Source organism: Psammomys obesus, unplaced genomic scaffold (genome assembly GCF_907164565.1).
Source record: "Psammomys obesus unplaced genomic scaffold, mPsaObe1.curated_primary_1811, whole genome shotgun sequence".
NCBI lineage: Eukaryota > Metazoa > Chordata > Mammalia > Rodentia > Muridae > Psammomys > Psammomys obesus.
In genome coordinates, this window is record NW_026596120.1 from 17,789,115 (window position 1) to 17,810,821 (window position 21,707).

Here is a 21,707-nt window from a genome sequence, read left to right on the forward strand (position 1 = left end):
AAGGAGTTCCAAATACAGCTAACAGCACGCAAGCCTACAGCCTCCGTGTTTCATAAGTAGTTTCTAGAGCAGCTGCTCTCAACCTTCCTAACGCAGCGACACTTCCTTATGTTGTAGTGACCTCAAACCCTTAATTATTTTAATTATTTTCATGGTAACTTTAGTATTTCGCTGTGGTTCTGAATCATAATAAAAGTTATTTTTGGAGATAGAGGTCTGCTGAAGGGATTGCAACCCACAGGCTGAGAACTGTTCTATAGGCACATTTCATCACGATCTAAGAATTTTAGACTCCAAAGAAATGAAATCAAACAGCCAGCCTAGGATGAAACTATCTTGGTAACTGGTGATCTGAAAAGAATGGTCCCCATAAGCTCATACATAGATCTGAACACTTGGTCACCAGGGGGCGGCCCTGTTTGAAAAGATTAGGAGGTGTGGCCTTGTTGGAGAAAGCCTGTCTGGGGGTGGGCCTTGAGTTTTCAAAAAGCCCACTCCAGGCCCACAGTCTCACTCTTCCTGCTGCCTGGGGATGGGAACACAGAACTCTCACGAAGTTCTTCAGCACCATGTCTGCCTGCCTGCCCACATGCTCCCTGCCAAGATTAGAATGGACTACACCTCTGAAACTCTAAGTCCCAGTGAAATGCTTCCCTGCTGTGGTCATGGGGTCTCTTCACAGCAACAGAGCAATAACCAAGACAGTAACACTGCTGAATCAACAAGGCTTTAGAGTCTTAGATAAGGGATGTCCAATAACAATTTGGTTCTGGGCATAGAAACAACTCTGTAACTTGCTGTCCTATTCTAGGTTTCCATTTCATTTACTATGTATTTTCACTACTAGGTTCGTTTGTTTTTGCTTTTGTTTTTTTGAGACAAGGTTTCTCTGTATAGCCCTGGCTGTCCTGGAACTAGTTCTGTAGACAGGGCTGGCCTGGACCTCACAGATCCAGCTGCTTCTGCCTCCCCAGAGTGCTGGGATTAAAGCATGCACCACCACCTCCTGGCACTACTAGGTTCTTAAACAGGGAGAATGCTTTAGTGAAATTATTTTTCAATCACGGGTTGCAAGTCCACCTGAAGGCTGTTAGTAACACTACAAAATTCTTCCTAGCTCCCACCAAATCCCAAACCTCCTCAAAATTTAAGCAACTCATTATTAAAATTTTAATTACTAAAGTAAACATTTGCATCCCTTGCCCACAAAGAACGACAAATACCAAGGAAGATATATCTTGCTCCTTAAGGAAACCGAAAGCACAATCAACATTCAGGACCTGTCTTGTAAGAGCCAAGTACCTATCCTTGGAACAAAGTCTTAAAAAAATTTCTGGAAACTGCAAAGTATTACCTGACATCCTAGAGCACTTGGATAGGACATTTAGGGTTCAAAGCAATAACGTATAGAATACTTGGTGTATGCAGGAAATCAAGGTACACACTGAGTAACATCTGCTCCTGACAACACCTCAAGAAAATCCATGACCACGATCAGCTATTTCTTCCTTTTACCTATACCTGTTCAAACTGTCTATCCTCAAAGACAAGTAGTTAACAAAAGTTGCAATGAAAAACTTCCCCCAGAAAAGATAAATCCAGCAGCCCACCATAACTGTCGCCAGCCCTTCCCACACTTACCAGTGCCTTAGGGAGGATGCAGCCGATGGCAGTGAGCATCAACGGCCTGAAAAAATACAGGTGGTAGTTTCAATTTTTATTTAGAATACTTACTTGCCAACTGCCTGAAATCTTTTAAGGCTACACCAGTAGGTCTTCATGCCTCATCCAGTTAAACCACTTTGTGGTCCAATCACATTTGTTAACAAAATAACAGTAAGCCACTGACTAAACAGCCCAGTTGAAGAAAAGGTGAGCCTGGGATAGAAAAGCAAAACTAATTTACAAGATCAAGATGAATGAATGTGGGTCTTAGGTAAATAGAAAAGCAGGAGGGAGATGATGTAATAAAGGGGTAAGAGAAGAAACAAAGTTAAGGTAAAGACAAAGGAATAAGTGAATAGCAGCTTTAGAATCAGACAAAATCAGCAAAGTGGTGGCAATGGTCACAGTGTCCCGCTGATTACAGGCAAGGCTCAGGCCCCAAGTGGATTTAAGCAGTAGGCCTTCAGAAACCATACTTCACACCTGCATACACAAGCTTCTAAAAGGTCAGCTCTTAGGCTGGTAGCTCTACTCCCATTCACTTTTCTTTACAAATCCACAATCACCTGTAACTAATGGGGGCATCCATATGTAGAACATGCTTTCAAAATCTGATAATACCCACAAATTTGAAGATTGCTAACTGGTCTAACCTAACTCATTCCTGACAACTATGGTGTCTCTCTATTCACTAAAATCAATACCAAAAACAAACAAACAAACCAACCCCCCAAATATTTCACTCAAAAAGACTTTGGCAAAATATAAGGGGAAAAAAGGTTACTACTCCTCTATCATGAGATTTTTGTTTCTTTTTTAGACAGGGTCTCATGCAGCCCAGGCTGGCTCTATAAACCAAGGATGACCATGAACTCCTGATCCTCCCTGCCTCTGGCTCCCAAGTGCTGAGCTTACAGGCGCCTGTCAGCATTCCTAGTTTCTGTAATCAAATTGAGGAATTCATGCATACCAGGTAAGCATTCCACTAACTGAACACATCGCTAACCTTGAAGGCATTTTTTTAAAATTAGAAACAATCCCTAACATTTACAAAAGTGGAGAAAACAGTGAAACTTATTGATGCATTACCCGGTCCTAACACCAATTTGTGACCAGGCGCACTGTTGTCTCCATTGTATCCTGCTCCCACACTCCAGATTACTGGGGGAAAATGCCCACATATGTATTTCTAAGGGTGCAATCAACTGAACAATTCTGAAGAATACTTAGCACAAAAGGTGAGCTGCAGCTTCTAAAATTCTAACCGATTTCTGAGGGATGGCATATACAATAGCTGCCATTTCAGCAAATGAAGGTGATATCTAGCAACCACAGCAAAAAGAACTTTAGATGGCTGGGCAAGGTGGTGCACGCCTATAATCCCAGCACTCTAGGAGGCAGAGGCAGGTGGATCTCTGTGAGTTCAAGGCCAGCCTGGTCTACAAGTGAATCCAAGACAGCTAAGGCCACACAGAGAAACCCTTTCTTGGAGAAAAAAAAAAAAGAAGAACTGTAGATGAGTGTCAGAACGCAATAGAACTAAAAACTTAAGTCTGTTCTTGTAACCACAGGCCATCTTATCTAAAATGATTTCAATTTTTCACCTCTTTCAGTAGGTAAATAATAGAGCACACTGAATACTAACTTTTGCCCTCTTCTCCAGAGAGGATATCCCAAACGCTTACATATTCTAATGAGTAACAAATTTCAACAGCACCTACCAATGGCAGACATTCTACTGCATTTGAGAACTCCCCTGCTAGGCTCAATCACAAAACTTTTTCTTGTTACCTTAAACTTCATAAACAGAAAGAAACAGAATAGAAGTTCCTTTAAAGAGTTGCCCCGGCCCTTTTAAATAATGTTTCCTTTTCTGCCATACCTAAGCAGGCCACCACTAGCCCCAAGCTATTACCACCACCAGCTTGTGGTTGACTCTCCAATAACTGTAAACGCATACCATACTGAGTGCAAGAAGACCCCAGGGCTTTTCCAGCACTCAATAACCCAGCTGGTGAGACCAGATACTGCCCCTCTGAGGACACTAGGAATGGTGGTGTGCTAGTCTTAACATCAACTTGAAACACAAGTTAGTTATCTGAAAGAATCTTAATTGAAAAAGTGCCTACATAAGATCCAGCTGTAGGGCATTTCCTTTGATGATGAATAGAAATATGGAAGTGTAAGCCAAACCATCTTTCTTTCCCAACTTGCTTTTTAGTTATGGTGTTTTGTCACAGCACTAGTAACCCCGATTGAGACAGATGGAGAGCTGAGAACCCTAGAAAGCTTCAGGAAGGCAAAAGTCAGTGAGAGACAATAGGAAGGAGTCATGCAGGCTGGAGTTAACAGAGAAAGACAATCAGAAGTGTTTGCAATGGATTTACCTCTGCAGAAGTAGTACAGAAAAAAAATATGATAAGAATATAGTGCATGAAAAAAAATTAAACATAAATATGAAGTAGAAAGACTATTATTTATGCCTTTTTTTTCTCCCACTACTCTAAAAAAAAAGAGGGAAGGCAACTGACATATGAACCTTTAAACTTTGTTAAGGCAGAACCCACACTACTTCCACTCCCTGCTCTTCCAGCACAACAGAAAAGGGCTAAAAAAGGGCCCCAATTAGCAGAGTGTTTGTTTAGTGAGCTAGAAACCCTGGCTTCAATTCTCAGGCATGCGTAACACCAGGTACAGCAGGTGGCACACTCAGGAAGTAGAAGCAGAAAAATAAAAGTTCAATGGCTACCGGCTACTCTTGGCTGAGTAAGTTTGAGTCCAGCCTGGGCTATAAGCGGTCTACCTAAAACAAAAGCCACAAGAGACCTTCAGGAAGGTCTATTGAAAACCTCTTCAACAGGTACTACCAACAGACCTGAGGCTCAGCTGAGTCTGCCCCTCTTGGCTCAGAAAGGTCTTACTTGTTTGGTCCCCCCCTTCTTCCTCAAAATGCTGGCCAAGCCTAAGGAAGGTACTTTGGGCTTCCTTGCTGCCTCTAAAGCCCCACCCACTCTGCCATGTGGCTGATCTCTGGTATGTCTTAACTCAAGTTGCATGGACTTTCGGCTTTCTCTCCCAAGCATCACAGGAACAATCTCTAGGCCACATATAATAGTCTCTGAAACTTCTTGAGCTGGGCCACCACAGTATCACGGTATCCCATGTTCCCACTAGTATGGCCCATTAAGCCCAGCTTAAAGTTTCTAACCATCTTGCTAGTCCAAAGTCCTGAAGTGTTTCATATTCTTCCTCAAGGCAAAACCATGGTCAGGCCTATCACAGCAATAGCCCAGCTTCTGGTACCAACTTCTTAGGGTTTTATTGCTGTGAAGAGACATCATGACCATGGCAACTCATATAAAGAAAGGCATTTAACTGGGGCTAGCTTACAGTTAGACAGGTTTAGTTCACTGTCATCATGACAGGAAGAATGGCAGCACACAGGCAGACATGGTGTTATCTGAATCCGAAGGCAGCAAGAAGAGTGAGCCACTCAGGAGCCAAGTTTGAGCTTCTGAAACCTCAAAGCCCACCCCAGTGACACACTTCTTCCAACAAAGCCAGACCTACTCCAACAAGTCCTGGTCCTTTCAAATAATGTCACTCCCTATTAGCTTATGGGGCCATTTTCATTCAAACCAGCACGCTCTGCTCTAAGTGCTGAGATGACAAATGTGTACCACCATGACCACCTGGATTATGCATGGCTCTTCTGCTTTACCTGAAAAGTCGAAGTGCTCCCACAGCCCACAGCAAATAGTTCCATTAAGATTCCCTCACCATACCCTTCTGTTTTCATTCAATGGGATGCCACCTTGCTCCTAATCTTAAAGAAGTTTCTATTGGATCAGCAGTTAGGAGCACTAGCTACTCTTCCAAAAGACCCAGATTTGATTCCCAGAACCCTCACTGGATAGCTCACAACCACCTCTGACTCCAGTCTTAGGGAATCCAATGCCTTCTTCTGGCCTCTACCAGTACCAGATACATGGATTTAACAACCAAAGCAAACACCTATATACATAAAACTTTTTAAAATTCTTTTTTTTTATATATATTTTTTATGTATATGAGTGCTCTATCTGCATGTATACCTGCGCTTATATGCCAGAAGAGGGCATCAGATCCCAGTATAGATGGTTGTGAGCCACCGTGTGGTTGCTGGAAATTGAACTCAGGACCTCTAGAAGAGCAGATGGTGCTCTTAACTGCTGAGCCATCTCTCCAGTCCAAAAAGGGGAAAAAAATATTTTAAAGTTTCTGGGTATAGTGGCACATGCCTGTAATCCCAACACTCTGGGAGGCAGAAGCTGGTGAATCTCTGCATTTAAGGCCAGCCTGGTCTACAAAGTGTCAGGACAGCCAAGCCTACACAGAGAAACCCTGTCTCAGGAACAAAAAAAGTTTCTACTGGATCTTACCAACATTCCTAAATGTAGCACATGCTTGGTCCAGGACCCCTTGTTTTATGTGGTATGAGGGACTGAACATGAGCTTTGTGCATGCTAAGGAAACAATCTACCAACTAAGCTACACACTCACAGACACAGAATACCTTCCTCCTCACCCTGTATCAACTATAGAAAAGACAGCTATTGAAAAGACTTGGGAGACCAGATGGCACATGTCTATAATCTCTGCATTTAGAAAACTGAGCAAGAGGATCACCTTGAGCTTGAGCCTAAGCTACTTACAACCAGATTCTACCTCCAAAGAGAAGTGGGCAGATTTACAGTATTTAATTATGGTTATCATTAAAATTTAAAACACATAAAAGTTTCATTTTTAATTATATGTTTATGGGTGTGTGCAGGTATAGCAGGTATCCATGGAAGCCCTGGGCCTGAGTTACAGGTGGTTTTGAGCAGCCCAATGGAGCTGCTGGAAACTGAACCCAGGCCCTTTGCAAGGGTAGTACAAGCTAGCTCTTAACTGCTGAACTGTTTCTCCAGCCCCTCCCTATTTCCAAACTTTTGAAACATTGTTATTATGACTGCAGGTATTAATTGTCATCTTTCCAGTTACTATTAAAAAGGACTTAAAAAAGAACTCACAAGTAATAGGAAGTTACATTTAGGCATCAAAAATATCACCAAAGGAGCCAGCAAGAGGGTTCAGTGAATGAACCCTGAACCCTTTTGTGCTTTCCACAAAACCTGATGAACTGAATTTAATCCCGGGCCCCACATAAGAGAAGGAAAGAAGCCATTCTTTTTCCTCAGACCTCAACACTGTGTCCTGTGCACACACACAAACAGAAGCAGTAACAATTATTACAGGTAGGCTAGCCAGCTTACAGGCATAATTGTGCAGTTCACAGCAAGCTCTCACTCTGCCTATAAAGTCAGCTGTCAGTTCATCTTAGTAACTCAGATCACTGAACATAACATAAAGGTCTGGGCCCCCCTCCTGAAGATTCTATTCAATTGTGCCTGAATGAAGTTTCAAGTTTCTGTTGCCAAACCTAATTCAGACAGGTACCGTGAGCTGGAAACCATAGTTTGATACCTCCACTCTACCTAACATATCAGCTAGCTTTGTGAAAAAACAAAACAAAACTAAAAACCTTCTGACAAGTACATTTTGTTTACAAATAGGAATATACAAAAGTAAAGCTTCTAATAGCTTCCTTTTTTTTGACAGGGCCGTTCTACATTGTCCTTGATGTCCTGAACTCACTATGTGGACCAGGCCAGCCTCAAACTCACAGAAATCTGCCTGCCTCTGCCTCCCAAGTGCTGGGATTACAAGCATGTACAACCACACCCAGCTCAAGTTTTCAATTTATCAACCTCAGCCTTTGCTATCATCAATAAGCAATACTTAGAACATTTCTATTTATTTATTTTTCAGGCAGGGTCACACTATGTAACTTCCGCTGTCCTGGGACTCAGAGATCTACTTGCTCCTGCCTCAGGAGTCCTAGAATTAAAGGCATTTCTACGAGACATGGAAGAGCAAAGAAAAAGACGATCTCATGACAAGCAGTGGTGGTGAACACCTTTAATCCCAGCACCAAGGAGGCAAAGACAGGCAGATCTCTGAGTTTCAGGAAAGCCAGGGCTACACAAAGAAACTCTGCCTCAAAAAAACAAAACCAAACTAGATCTCAGTGCTCGAGGGCTGGCTCAGTAGAAAAGAGCACAGGCTGCTCTTCCAAAGGACCCAGGTTCAATTCCCAGCAACCACACGGAGGCTCACAATAAATCCAGTACCAAGGAATCCTCTTCTGGCCTCCTTGGGCACCAGGAATGCACCTATACCCTAAAAACCAAAACCAAAACCAAAACCAGATATGTATCTCCAAGTGTTCACAGCTTAGCTTGCAAACTACTAATGTGCAAATCTTATAAGCATAAAGCAGTACAGAAGCAAGAGTGAAGGAGCCTAGGAACCAAGGAGAAATGAGCTATACTGGCTAGTTTTATTATTACCTGATACAAGCAGAGTCATCTGAGAGGAGGGAAACCCACTGAGAAAATACCTACATAAATTTAGGCTGTAGGCAAGCAAGCCTGTAGGGCATTTTAATTCATGATTAATGAACGGAACAGCTCAGCCCATTATGGGTAGAGATACCCCCCCGACTGGTGATCCTGGATTCTATGAGAAAGCAGTCTGAGCAAGCCATTAGGAGCAAGATATTAGAAACAAAACAGTAAACAAAACTTCTCCAGTGACCTCCAGGTTCTTGTCATGTTTGACTACCTGCCTTGGCTTCACACTGTGGACATCCAGTGTTATATAAGCCAAATAAACCCTTCCTGTCCAAGTTGCTTTTGGTCATGGTTTTTCATCACAGCAATAGTGGCCCTAAGACATGAACAACTGATAAATCTTTAGTTTCCAGGCTGGTAGGTGGTGGTAGCAGCAATTAAGACAGAAAAACCAGAAAACATACTTTATAGGATTCTTATAAAAGAAAGCAAGACTAAATACAGACCTGGGAAAATGATAGCAATGAAGCAACTGGTAGCTGGGACTAGTGGCATAAGCCTGGAGTCACAGCTACACAGAAGTCTGAGGAAGGATAACCTTAAATTCAAAACCTAACTGGAGTGAGTTCAAGGCCTGACTTTCAACTTTCAGTTAGAGCCTATCTCAGAAAATAAAGCTAGAGCCCAAAGGTTGAGAACTTTGTCTAACCTATGTGAGGCTCAATATCCAGCCTCAGATAGAAGCAAAAACATTGCTAAGTCTTGAAACATGCAATAAAAGGAATAAAGTAGAAACAGTGGCAGGGGGTGGGTACAGAGAGAGACTGGAAGATGCCTCAGTGGGTGAAGTGTTTACAGTGCAAGTATAAAAGCATGAGTTCAAATCCTCATTACCCATTAAAGGGCAGGAATGGAGGTACATTATCTGTGTAACCCCAGTGCTGGAGGATAAAGGGTGAGAGAGACCAGCAGATTCCAGGCACTTGCTCACCAGTCTAATGGTAACAGAGAGCTCAGGTTCAAAAACTAAAGAGAAGGCTGGGCGTGTCATCTTTAACCCCAGAATTTCGAAGGCAGAGGCAAGCAGATCTCTGTGAGTTTAAGGCTATGATCTACATAGTGAATTCTAGACCAGCCAGGGCTACATAGTACCACTGTGCTGAAGAGTTTTACATAAAAATGACACAAGCCATAGTCACCTGAAAGAAGGGAACCTCAGTGAAGAAAATGCCTCCTTAAGATAGGGGCTGTAGGGCATTTTCTTAAGTCATGATTGATGGGGAGTACCCAGCCCACTGTGGGTGGTACCATCCCTGGACACCTGGTTCTGTAAGAAGGCAGGTGGAGCAATCAGTAAGCAGCACCCCTTCATGGCCTCTGTATCAGATCCTGCCTGTTTTGAGTTCCTCTCCTGGTTTCCTTCAATGATAGACTTCAGTGTGAAAGTGTAAGCAAATAAACTCTTTTATTCCCAACTTGTGCTTTGGTTATGGTGTTTCACTGCAGGAACAGAAACACCACTTAAGACAGAGAACTAGTAGGACACTGTCTTAAAAAAAGGAGGGGGGGTCTGGAGAGATGGCTCAGAGGGTAAGAGCATAAGATAAGAATGAAGCTCAGGGGCTGAAGAGATGGCTCAGAGGTTAAGAGCACTGGCTGCTCTTCCAGAGGTCCTGAGTTCAATTCCCAGCAACCACATGGTGGCTTATAACGATCTACAATGATATCTGATGGCCTCTTCTGGCATGTAGGCATACATGCAGACAAAATATTGTATAAATAATAAATAAATAAATCTTAAAAAAAAAAAAAAGAAGAAAAAAAGTAAAGAGAAATAGTAGAAAGACACCCAATATCAACCTCTGGCCTGGCCTTCATGCATATACCAAGAAGCCAGATGTGGAGGTTGGTTCATGACGATAATCCCAGCACTTAGGAGGCTAAGGCAGTCTGCTATGAATTCACAGTTGGCCAGAGCTACACAGCTATAGAGAAACAAGGGTGTAATTGCAACTCTTAGAAGTAGGGAGCAGGAGGGTCAGAAGTTTAAGGCTGTCAGCTACATAACGAGTTTGAGGTCATCCTGAGCTACATGAGACCCAATCTCAAGCCTGATGATATGAGCTCAAAAGGAAAGACCTGACCCCTCAAAGTTGTCTACTGACTTCTATGGGCACCGTGTCCTGCTCCCTCATGCATACTAAATGAATAAATAAGAGTGGGAAGGAAGGGAGAGAAAAAAAGACATTGCAAGCCAATACTTCCTGGACATTTTGTTGCTAGCTAGTTCTGTTCTATTTCCCAACAAATTCCTACCCCATCCGTATTTCTCTACTACAGCTAGAACTTGGGGTTATCACGGTAAAAATGTTTATAAAGATTTGTGATACTCCAAAGAAACAGATTCCATGGTCTCATGTAGTTTATGTAACAACTCTCAGACAGAGTTGATATGTGGCAGAAGCTTCCTGCTTTCTTGATCTGCATTTCATTCAATCTTTCCTACTTCTTCCTCTTTTGGGTAGACAACCCAAATCATTCAGTTTTTCTTAGACTAACAGAGATAAAGGTGGAAAACAGAAAGCAAATTGGGAACACAACAAAAGCCAGAAAAAAACCAAGTAGTGTTAATGGTAATAGGGATCCCAACTCCACTATCCACTCTGTTTGGGAGTGGAGTCAACAAAAGCAGAAAACCAAACTACACAGCAGTCAACAGAAGCTCAGAGGAACAGGCCACCTTTCCCTCCTGGCCCCTACTAAAAATTCATTTGTTTTTACTTTCATTTCTGTGAGCAGCAGAAGACAGGAGTGGTTCTACGTCAAAGTAAAAAAAAATCAAAGCATAAAACCTAAAACCATATGCACAGCAGGGAACTTCCCCAGTGTGATACCACCTGACCACCTGAAACAATCCTGAGAATAACTTTTTCTTTTACTTTTATTTTTTGTTTTTTTGAGACCGTTGTGTACCCCTGACTGCCCTGGAACTTTCTTCGTAGACCAGGCTGGCCTCAAACTCAGAAATCTGCCTGCCTGTGCTCCCCAAATACTGAGATTAAAGGAGTGCACCACTTCCACCCATTTGGGATAAGGCATATTTTTTTTTAACTTTTATTAGTTACACTTTATTCAAAAAATATGGAACACTTCATGAATTTGCGTGTCATCCTTGCGCAGGGGCCATGCTAATCTTCTCTGTAAGGGAGAAGGCATTTTTAAGGAACCACAGGCACCATGCAGACAATTTCATTGCTCCATTCTCACCCTCACTGATGACAAAACAATGTTTATTAGAATACTTATGTGCCAAGCACTTTAGGCCCATAATCATATTTAGTGGTGTGAAGGAGGTATTATAAACTGAAGCTTAGCAATTTTGAAGGACTTGACTACGGACGGTCACATTATATTAAATGGCACAGGAGAATCCAATCGTATGACCACTCATCCAGGCTATGGACAAAGAGACATAACATTACATCCTTGAAGATCCTCAAACCAACACAGTTTAAGATCTGTAACACAGAAGTACTCACCCAAAAGTCCAGTGGGGCAATCTGAAGCAAATTATGGTTCACATTATGGTCCAGATAGAATGCTACATGGGCGTTTAGAGTGACTGTCTAAAGAGCAAGTCATAAGAGCACAGAAATATTTGCAATATGCGTGCTAGGAAGGAAGGGCACACCTTTACACACACTGCGTGTGTGTACAATGACTTCTAGAATGTAATGTCCACAAGAAAATGTTATCTACTTTGTTCAGAATCATTTTTCCAGTGCCCCCAACACAGCAGGCACTAAATACAAAATAGCTGAATAAATGAATTGCAGCAAAGAAAACTTTTGTTAGTTAATGGAATTATGAATGATGTTCTTTAATGCTGTAGTTAATTCCCTAAAAGTAAAATTCAAGATCAGAACATGAAATTTCACTCCTGTTCACACAGTTCGGGCTACAGGGTGTAAGGCAAATGGAAAGCACAAGACTAACACGGGCTGAGCACGGTGGCACAGGCTGTAATCCCAGCACTTTGGGAAGCAGAAGCAGTTGGATCGATGTAAGTTCGAGGCCCATCTGGTCTACAAGGAGAATCTAGGACAACCAAGGCTACACATAGAAACCTTATCTCAACCCTCCCTCCAGGTCCCCCCCTCAAGAAGGCAACTAACACTGCCCTGCAATGGGGCGGAGAGCTTCTTTTCTGAAGGATGGTGAACAGGGCTGCCTGTGATGCCAGGTACACAGCAAGTACAATATAACCTTTCTAGGTTGGCAATAAAGTGACAACTTTCAATTCATTGCATCTAGGCAATCCCAATGTTGTTTTGCACATTTCTTACCTCCCTTTGAAATAAATGAATCAGGGCTGGAGAGATGGCTCGGTGGATAAGAGCACTGTCTGCTCCTTCAGAAGTCCTGAGTTCAATTCCCAGCAACCACATGGTGGCTCACAACCATCTATATTGGAATCTGATGCCCTCTTCTGGCATATAAGCGCACATGTAGATAAGATAGAACACTTAAGACATTAAACAAACAAACAAACAAGAACTTTGAAAAAATTTAAACAAATGTATCAGCACAACATACAAGATTTCCACCTTAAACTCACAAAATACACATAGTCATTACTGGCCATTTATTTGAAACATAAATTTATTCTAGATTGTACTTAAATATTTATTTATTTACTTATTATGTATACAGTGTTCTGTCTGCATGTATACCTGCTCGCTAGGGGGCACCAGATCTCATCTTAGATGGTTGTGTGCCACCATGTGATTGCTGAGATTTGAACTCAGGACCTTTGGAAGAGCAGCCAATGCTCTTAACCTATGAGCCATCTCCCCAGCCCCAGACTGTACTTAAATACAAGCATTCAAAGAAACTTGACAGCATATCAAAATAAAAATCAAACAGCTCTCTGCAGAAACATTCAGTATCACCACAGGCTCAATCTGAAAACATTCCCCATGAGCAATAACAAGAAAAGTAACAGAAGAAGAAAAAAGTATATAAGTGAAATGTACTGGTCTTAAAATTTAATTATTCCATAGTAAAAGAAAGTCAATTTAGTAATTAAGTCTTCAGATATCATACATGCATCTGGTGCTACCTAAGAAAAAAACTAAACACAAATTATTTTGCATTAAAGAATATTAACCAATTGGGTGACAAAAGTATAGAACCAGATTATTTTCACCACAACACTATAAAGAGCTCTGCATACAAAGTCAGAAGCCAGCCAGGAGTGGTGGCCCACACCTGTAACTCCAGCACTCAGGGAGGCAGAGGCAGGAGGATCTCTGTGAGTTCAAGGCCAGACTCTGGGCTACATAGGGTTAGGGAAAGCGTGTCTCAAAAAACAAACGAAAGAAAGAAAAAGTCAGAAGTTCTAAAAACTCATCATTTACCATAAAAATGGAGGGAAAAATAACCCAGAGCCTAACATGATTTTTACCTACAACCCCCTGAAGAACAAACACTAGATTTTAAAATAAATTCAAGCAAGAGAATGAGAGAATCTAGGGAACATCTCCCCAGCTCTACTGCATTTAATAACTTATAAAGTAAGAACTAAAATACTCATAATAACAGGCTTAATTCTCCTCTCCACAGGCATGACAAGTGAGCAAGAAAATCCACTGACACACAAGTCCTGAAGCTCTCCGAGTTTATTTCTTTCTCTCCAATAATAAGGACACTTCACAGTAGTCCACAGTTTATCTCCCTTTCTCTAGACATCATATATTTTCAGGCTTGCACAGGAGGCACTCTTTCTTCCACACTCACTGCCCTGTGGGGAAGAACGTCTTCTACCTCACTTAAATTTTATTATGTTTACTTATTCATTTGTTTGTATTTGTGTGAGTACAGTTGTGTGGGGGTCAGAGGATAATCTGCAGAAGGCAGTTCTCTCCTTCCCTGTGGGTCCTGGGAAAATCAACCTCCAGACCAAGTGGCTTGGTAGCAAGCACCTTTACTAACTGAGCCTTCGTATCAATCCCTTTCTACCTCACTTCTAAGGTTCTCCTGCCTCAGTACTAAGCACAGGCAGCTCACTGGCTACTGGACTAGATTGAATCCAAAGCAGATTATTTCTTTTCCCTCCTGCAGCAGACAGATGGGACCCTGAGTATTTGCTTCTCTATCCACACCTTGAACATGATGCTGACAGAAGAATACAAAGGAAAAGAGTTAATCTTATAATTCACCCATCATCACCCTCCATAGCCCTGATTGGGCCCTGTTTGGCTCTCTGCCAAGGCTGAGCATCTTTTCCTGAACAAACTGTTAGCAAATGCTTCAAGAGTCTCATAACAGCCAGAGGTGTTGTTATATACAGTAATCCCAGCACTCAAAAAGCAGAGGCCAGAGAATTAGGAAATCTGAGCTCCACAGCAAATCTGAGAACAGCCTGGGCTACATGAGATCCTGTTTCAAACAAAGGGAGGTAGGAGTGCTGGAAAGATGGCTCAGCTGTTAAGAGTGCTTAGTGATCAATCAAGAGGACCAGAGTTCAGATCCCAGCACATATGTCAGGCAGCTCACAGACAAGCAACCTGACAATCTCTCTACCCTTAGTAGGTACCTGTACACACTTGCACACATAAACTCGCACAAGCACATACACACAGACATGAACATACACATAAATAATAATATTGGGGCTAGAGATGGCTCAGTAGTTGTCTGTTCTTCCAGAGGTCCTGAGTCCAATTCCCAACAAACACATGGTGGCTCACAACCATCTATACTAGGATCTGATGGCGTCTACTGGCATGCAGGTGTACATGCACATAGAACACTCATAAAATAAAGTTAAAAAAAAACCTATTAAAAATCTTTTAAAGAGCCTCACAGAACAGTATTAAATAACAAAATTATTGGCTAATAATCTATTATTTTATAATAAAAGCTTATTAAGGGGCTCGAGACGTGGTTCAGCAGTTAAGAGCATGAGGACCTGGATTCAATTTCCAGAACCTACATGGCAGCTTACAACTCTAACTCCAATTTCAGGGTGTCCAATACTGTCTGCTGGCCTTGGAAGACACCAGTCGCACACCTAGTGCAGACACACACTGAAGGAAAACACTACGTACTCTTATCTATAGACACATATTATATCATATTAATATATACTATATAACCTGATAGGGTGCTGAGAGCCAAACTCAGGTCTGGAAGAGTAACAGGCATTTAAATAAATCTCTCTCTCTCTCTCACTAGCTATATTTTATATATATATAGTCTTAACAGAATCAGGGAGCTCAAGGTTTACTGAGAGCCTGCCTCAAATAATAAGGTGGCCAAGCATGGATGCTCACACCTTTAGTCCTAGCACCCAGGAGGCAGAAGCAGGCAGATCTTTGTTGAGTTCCAGGCCAGCCTGGTCTACAGAGCGAGTTTCAAGACAGACAAGGCTATGTAAAGAACCCTGTCTCAATAAACAGGAAGGAAGAAGGAAGGAAGGAAAGAAGGGAGGGAGGGAGAGGAGAGAGGGAGAGAGGGAGAGAAGGAGGGAGGGAGGAAGGGAGGGAAAGATAGAAGGAAGGGAGGGAGGAAGGGAGGGAGGGAGGGAAGTACATAGGTGGAGGCCAGTGAGATTGCTCAGTAGGCATAATCACTTGCTGACAAACCTGATGACCTGAGTTTGATCCCAGGGACCCCTACAGTAGAGAAAAGAACTTGCATGCGTTCTGACTTCCACATGTGTGCTGTGACATGTGCACACATGATATACTCACATATACACAAATAAGTATAATTTCTAAAATTAAGGATAAGTGGCTAGAGAGATGGCTCTGCAAACCCGAGTACTGGTGTTTTTCTCTGGTTTGATTCTCAGCACTCACATGTAGACAAGCATCTATAAACTCTAGTTCCGGGTGATGCAACTCCCTCTTCTGGCTGCTGTGAGTACCAACCATACACGTAGTACTCAGACACGCTGGCAAAATACCCATACACACTTTCTTTTTCTAGGCAGGGTTTCTCTGGAGCTTTGGCTTCCTGCAACGCACTCTGTAGACCAGGCTGGCCTCAAACTCAGAGATCCACCTGCCTCTGCCTCCCGAGTGCTGGAATTAAAGTGCTGTGTACCACTACTGCCTGGCTAAAAAAAAATAAATAAAATAAAAAAAAATAAATTTAAGTTTAAAATAAATAAGGTTGAGGGTCAGTGAGATGGTTCAGTGGACAAACATGCTTGCCACTACAACTGATGAGCTGAGTTCAGTTCCCAGAACCAACTGGTAAGAGAAGAGAATCAATTCCTACAAGTTGACTCTGACCTCCACATGCACACCACAGTACCTGAAAACCACCCCCCAGATAAATAACTACAAAATAAGGTGAAAGTAACTGAGGAGGACGCCGCCACACACATGTATACCTATCTCCGTGTGAACACATGTACTTCTTTGTGTGCATGAAAGTACACACCCACATACACAAAGGTCAAGGGGCAAAGAAACAGCTAGGTACTGTGAAGGCAAACACCTGGGAAGGCAGTGACAGGATTCCCAGGGTACACTGGCCAGTTAGGCTAGCCTACTTGACAAATTCCAGGCCAGGCTGGGAAGCCACTTCAAACAAAACAAAACAAAACAGGCTATCCAAATAAAAATGACCTGAGGAACACCACCCAAGGCTGCCTTCAAGCTTGTAATTTGTACACACACACAGGTACAGCTGGAACATATACTCACAGTAAGAAAATATAAAAACAAAGGCAATTTTCCCTTTTTTTTTTTTTTCTTTTTCTTTTCTAATGGAGACAAGGTCTCCCCCATTATGTAGCTATGACTATACTGGAAATCTCTTAGGCCAGGCTGGCCTCAAACTCATAGAGATCCACTTGCCACCACACCCTGAGTAATCTTCAAATACTGTTACATAATCACTAAAAATTACCCATACAAGATGCTCTCCCTCCCATTTTTTTTTTTTTTTACAATGCAGTCCCATCCCCCACAACTACCCATTTAGTATTTGAAGAGTGTTTGAATAATAATATTTCACTTAGTTACAGACTTTTGTTGTTAGCCTCAGCTCTTGATTTGATATTCATGGCATCTTATTTTTTTTGCAATACAAGGGACAAAACCCAGACCCATGAGCATGTTAGACAAAAGTTCTAACACTAAACTGCATCTTCAACCCTTGTTTTTTGTCTTGTTTTGTTTAAAATACATGACTCACTATGTAGCCCAGGCTGGCCTTAAACTTCTGATTCTCTTACCAGTTACAGACTGTGCAACACAAAACTAGTTTCACCTTCTATTCTTCTTTTTTTTTTAATTACACTTTATTCATTTTGTATCCCCCCATAAGCCCCTCCCTCCTCCCCTCCCGATCCCACCCTCCCTCCCCTTTCTGCATGCATGCCACTCCCCAAGTCCACTGATAGGGTAGGTTCTCCTCTTCTTTCTGATCTTAGTCTATCAGTTCTCATCAAAAGTGGCTGCATTGTCCTCTACTGTGGCCTGGTAAGGCTGCTCCCCCCCTAGGGGGAAGTGATCAACGAGCAGGCCTCACCTTCTATTCTTAAAATAATCTTACAACTAGACTTCTCTTAGAACACATATAAAAAATTACACTCTAACACCAGGACTATAAAATGCCCAGTATCCCAAAGACTTCAAATTCTGGACTTCAAACTCACTAGGTAAAGACACTGCCATTAAGCCTGAGGACCTGACTTTGATCTCTGTGACCTACATGGTAGGACATAACTGACTTCCTCTAGTTGACCTTTGACCTCCACTAAGTACCCTATGCCATTCATGCACACAGGAAAATAAATGGTTCTTTGTTTTGTTTTGTTTGAGACAGGTCTCACTGTGCAGACTTGGAGGAACTACAACTCCCTTTGTCGACCAGATTTGGCCTGGAACGCACAAGGATCAGCCTGCTTCTGCCTCTGGAGTGCTGGATTATGTATCACCATGCCTGACCATGCAATTTGAAGAAGATCTCAAATCCCAAAATATTTAAAATCATTTTTAAAACCTTATGATAAACCTTAATCAGAGCTCATCTTTTGTTTTTGTTTTTTTAAAGCATATCTCATCTTAACAAGTAAAACATATTTAGCAGTGAAAGTATAAATCATTCCTCAAACTTTTGTTCACAGAAAACTGTTCATGAGGCTAATTTTAAGTTACACATGTTACAATTCTATGAACCAAGCAGTAACTAAATCATAGGAAATACTTAAATGTCCAAATATGTCACTGAATTGTGCAAACAACTGATAAGGACACCAGCAAGGATATGGTTACCATACTCAGGACTTTTCCTTATTTTTTTTTCCCTCTTGTACTAATGTAGATACTGTTTTGTTTTCTTTACTTTTTTAAAAGACAAGGTCTCATGCATCCCAAGCTGGCCTAGAACTAAGCAGTCACCTCCAAATCGCAAAATGCTGGTATTACAGGTGTGTAATACTGGCCTTGAACTCAAGAAATCCTCCTGCCTATGCTTCCCTAGTGTTGGCACTAAAGGCATGCACCACCACTGCCTGGTGAACGTATTAATTTTTGTTATGTGCATTGGCACTTTAAATGCATGTATGTGGGGGGGGGGGGGGGTTTGATCCCCAAACTGGACTTAGAACTGTGATTCAGGTGTTGAGAATTGAACCCTGGTCCTCTGGAAGAGAAGCCAGTGCTTTTAACTATGAGTTATCTCTCCAGCCTCTCAAGCACCACTTGAAACAGCGTTTCTCTACAGGTAATGACAACTAAGCCTCAGCCTGTATTGCCCAGAACCAGGAAGGGAAAAAAAGATGTTAGCATGTTCCTTATGAACTACGGAAAAAGATAATCAAATGTGTCTACCTGCACCTATGCATCGTGGATTGTTCTCTTCTCTCATTTCCTTCTTAACCTTTTTGTTTGTTTCAACTCTCCATCTCTTAATTCTCAACTCTATTCCAGCTTCTTTTTGTTCCTTCTTTTCTTGGGTCTTAAAGGTAGAATAATTCCTTTCCTGACAATTTAGAGAGATGCAAACACTAGACAATCCAACTCCCATCCAAAGCAGCAGCCACTGCTCAAGAAAACACACAAGTACTCAATAAATTATCTATTCTCTACTGGGTATGCAATATTGTGACAGCAATGATGGCCAGGCCCTGACAATCAAGTTTCAGAGATGACAGCAAATGCACAAAAGGATCAGACATAAAGCTGCCAGACGGCTGCAGGACCTCACATACACTCACACACGTACACACAAGATGGTGTTCCAGGTTTGCTTCTGGCCTCAAGGTGTCCAGATACCAAGGCGAACTGGTGCTGGAAGGAATGAAGCTTAACCAGGTGGAGCAGGTGGGTTCGCAGGATCTCAGTTTGGCAGTAGTTGTGGGGGAAGGCATTCTCCCAGGTTTTCAGTGAAACAGTTCTTTATTGGGGGCATAAGGGCAATATAAACCTTGGGAAGTAGACAGGGGTTTTTGGGGTGAATATACATCACTGGCTGGGGCTGAGGTGCTGGGAATGCTTTATTCGCATAGAGAATAATTCCAGGTGCTGTCTTAAAACCTGACCACCAGACTACTTAACTATCTCAAGGGTGGCAGAGGTGGGGGTTCAAAAGACATGCTGGCCCAGAATAGGGAGGGTGTGATCCAGTCTCAAAAGATTTTCAGGGTTTGGACACATCTCAACCTTACAAATGCTCCAGACCCATAACCCCACCCTCACTCCTCCCTATCCTGTTTCAGGGCTCACTTGTTCTACAACAAGAGAGCTGAATGTATTAAGAAATACCTATAATTTCCAAACTCTGGAGACTGACTTAGGAGTGTTTAAAATGCAAAATCCAGCTGAACTTCATAGCAACACTGTCTCAAAAAAAACAACACAAACAAACAAAGCCCAAAGTCCAGGCATGCTGCAAGTTCTACACCAGACTGGTCTATCCATCAAATCCAGCACAGCCAGAGCTGAGACCCCATCTAAAAAACAAAAACAAAACCATAAAAACAAAACAAAACAAAAAACCACTTTTGAATAATTGAGGCGTGGCGTCCAACACCTTTAATCCCAACACTTGGGAGACAGAGGCAGGCGCAGAGTTTTGTTAGTTTAAGGGTAGCCTGGTTTACATAGTGAATTTGAGTTCTAGGCTAGCCAGGACTACAGTGAGACCCTATATTAAAAAAAAGGGGGGGGGGGTGGCTGGAGAGATGGCTCAGAGGTTAAGAGCACTGTCTGCTCTTCCAGAGGACCTGGGTTCAATTCCCAGCACCCACATGGTGGCTCACAACCATCTACACTGGAATCTGATGCCCTCTTCTGTCATGCAGGTGTACATGCAGAAGAACATTCATATATGTAAAATAAATAAAAACATATTTAATAAAATATAAAAAAAAAAGAGGGAAAGAGGTGAGGAGTGGATATAAGAACTGGAGAGGTGCTCGGTGATTAAAAGCTTTTAGTGCTCTTACAGAAGATCCACGTTAAGTTCCCAGGACCCATACCAGATAGTGAACCACCACCTGTAAGTCCTGCTCCAGGAAAATCCAACACCTCTGGCCTCCTCTGGCACCTGCAGTCATAGGAACACGCTCCCACAAAACCACATGTACACACACAACTTTAAAATAATAAATCATCTTTAAAAAATTAAAAAAGAGTCTGGAGAGATGGCTCAGAGGTTAAAAGCACTGGCTGCTCTTCCAGATGTCCTGAGTTCAATTCCTAGCAACCATGGAAAAGGAACTGTCCAGTTTGTAGAGCTGTACTAAACAGTTTCATTTAACTAAGTTTTCAAACTCTCTATGCTGACTTTTCTGTCCTACTGAACGCTGACAATTGGGTCAAAAACCACTCCTTCCTAGTTTTTGTTTCTAATGTATTATATGTATGTTATATACATAGTGTATACATATGTATAACATATAAACTATAACATATTCTTTATATATAACTTACCATTTCATTATTCTTTTTCCTTATGAAAGTGACATATGATCAGCCACCTGTAAAAGCCTTCCCTTGACCTTATCTTTTTCTGTTCTCGGGCTCCTTTAGATTGTTACCTGCGCTTTTCATTCAGCGAATCTCCTTGAGAGCCCCTAGGGCATTGGTTGAGACCACACTTGTAGCCAAACAATGCAAGCATGTGGGATTTAAAGAGTTTTTTTGGGGGTTTTGTTTTAGAGACAGGTTCTCACTTTGTAGCTTTGGTTGACCTAGAACTCAGAGATCCGCCTGCTTCTGCCTCCTAACCGCTAGGATTAAAGGCATGCACCATCACACCCAGCTTTGAGGGATTTTTGAGGACTGTATGTATCCCATGCTGCCTTCAAACACTTTGTGTGGCTTAGGATGATCTTGAACTGCTTTCTCTTGCTGCTATCTCCCAAGTGCTGGGAGTAAAGGCCTGCAGGACCATGCTGGGAGTAAAGGCCTGCAGGACCATGCCCAGGAGCATGGATGAGATTTTGATGCTAGATACCAGACACTACATACAATAAGCCTTTCTAGGAATTCAGACAGGACACACATTGGTATTTCCATTTAAATAACTACAAGAAAATCTGGTTGGAATATCTTGTTTTATTTGGTTAGTTGGTTGTTT

The 21,707-nt window shown here is 42.1% G+C and overlaps 1 protein-coding gene and 1 pseudogene across 4 annotated transcripts in view; both read right to left on the bottom strand.

Moving 5' to 3' along the window:
- The window catches only part of Arih2 (ariadne RBR E3 ubiquitin protein ligase 2), a 59,910-nt gene that overhangs the window by 29,669 nt on the left and 8,534 nt on the right, over positions 1–21,707 (bottom strand). Inside the window, exon 2 of one of the 4 annotated variants that reach the window (XM_055629928.1) lies at positions 1,642–1,687. The exons of the other annotated variants lie outside the window; for them this stretch is intronic. Within the exon in view, the coding sequence (XP_055485903.1) occupies positions 1,642–1,680 (39 nt within the window). The 5' untranslated portion in view covers positions 1,681–1,687. The remainder of the gene's footprint in view (positions 1–1,641; positions 1,688–21,707) is intronic. 4 annotated transcript variants of the gene reach the window in all.
- On the bottom strand, positions 11,238–11,308 carry LOC129693227 (U6 spliceosomal RNA; annotated as a pseudogene).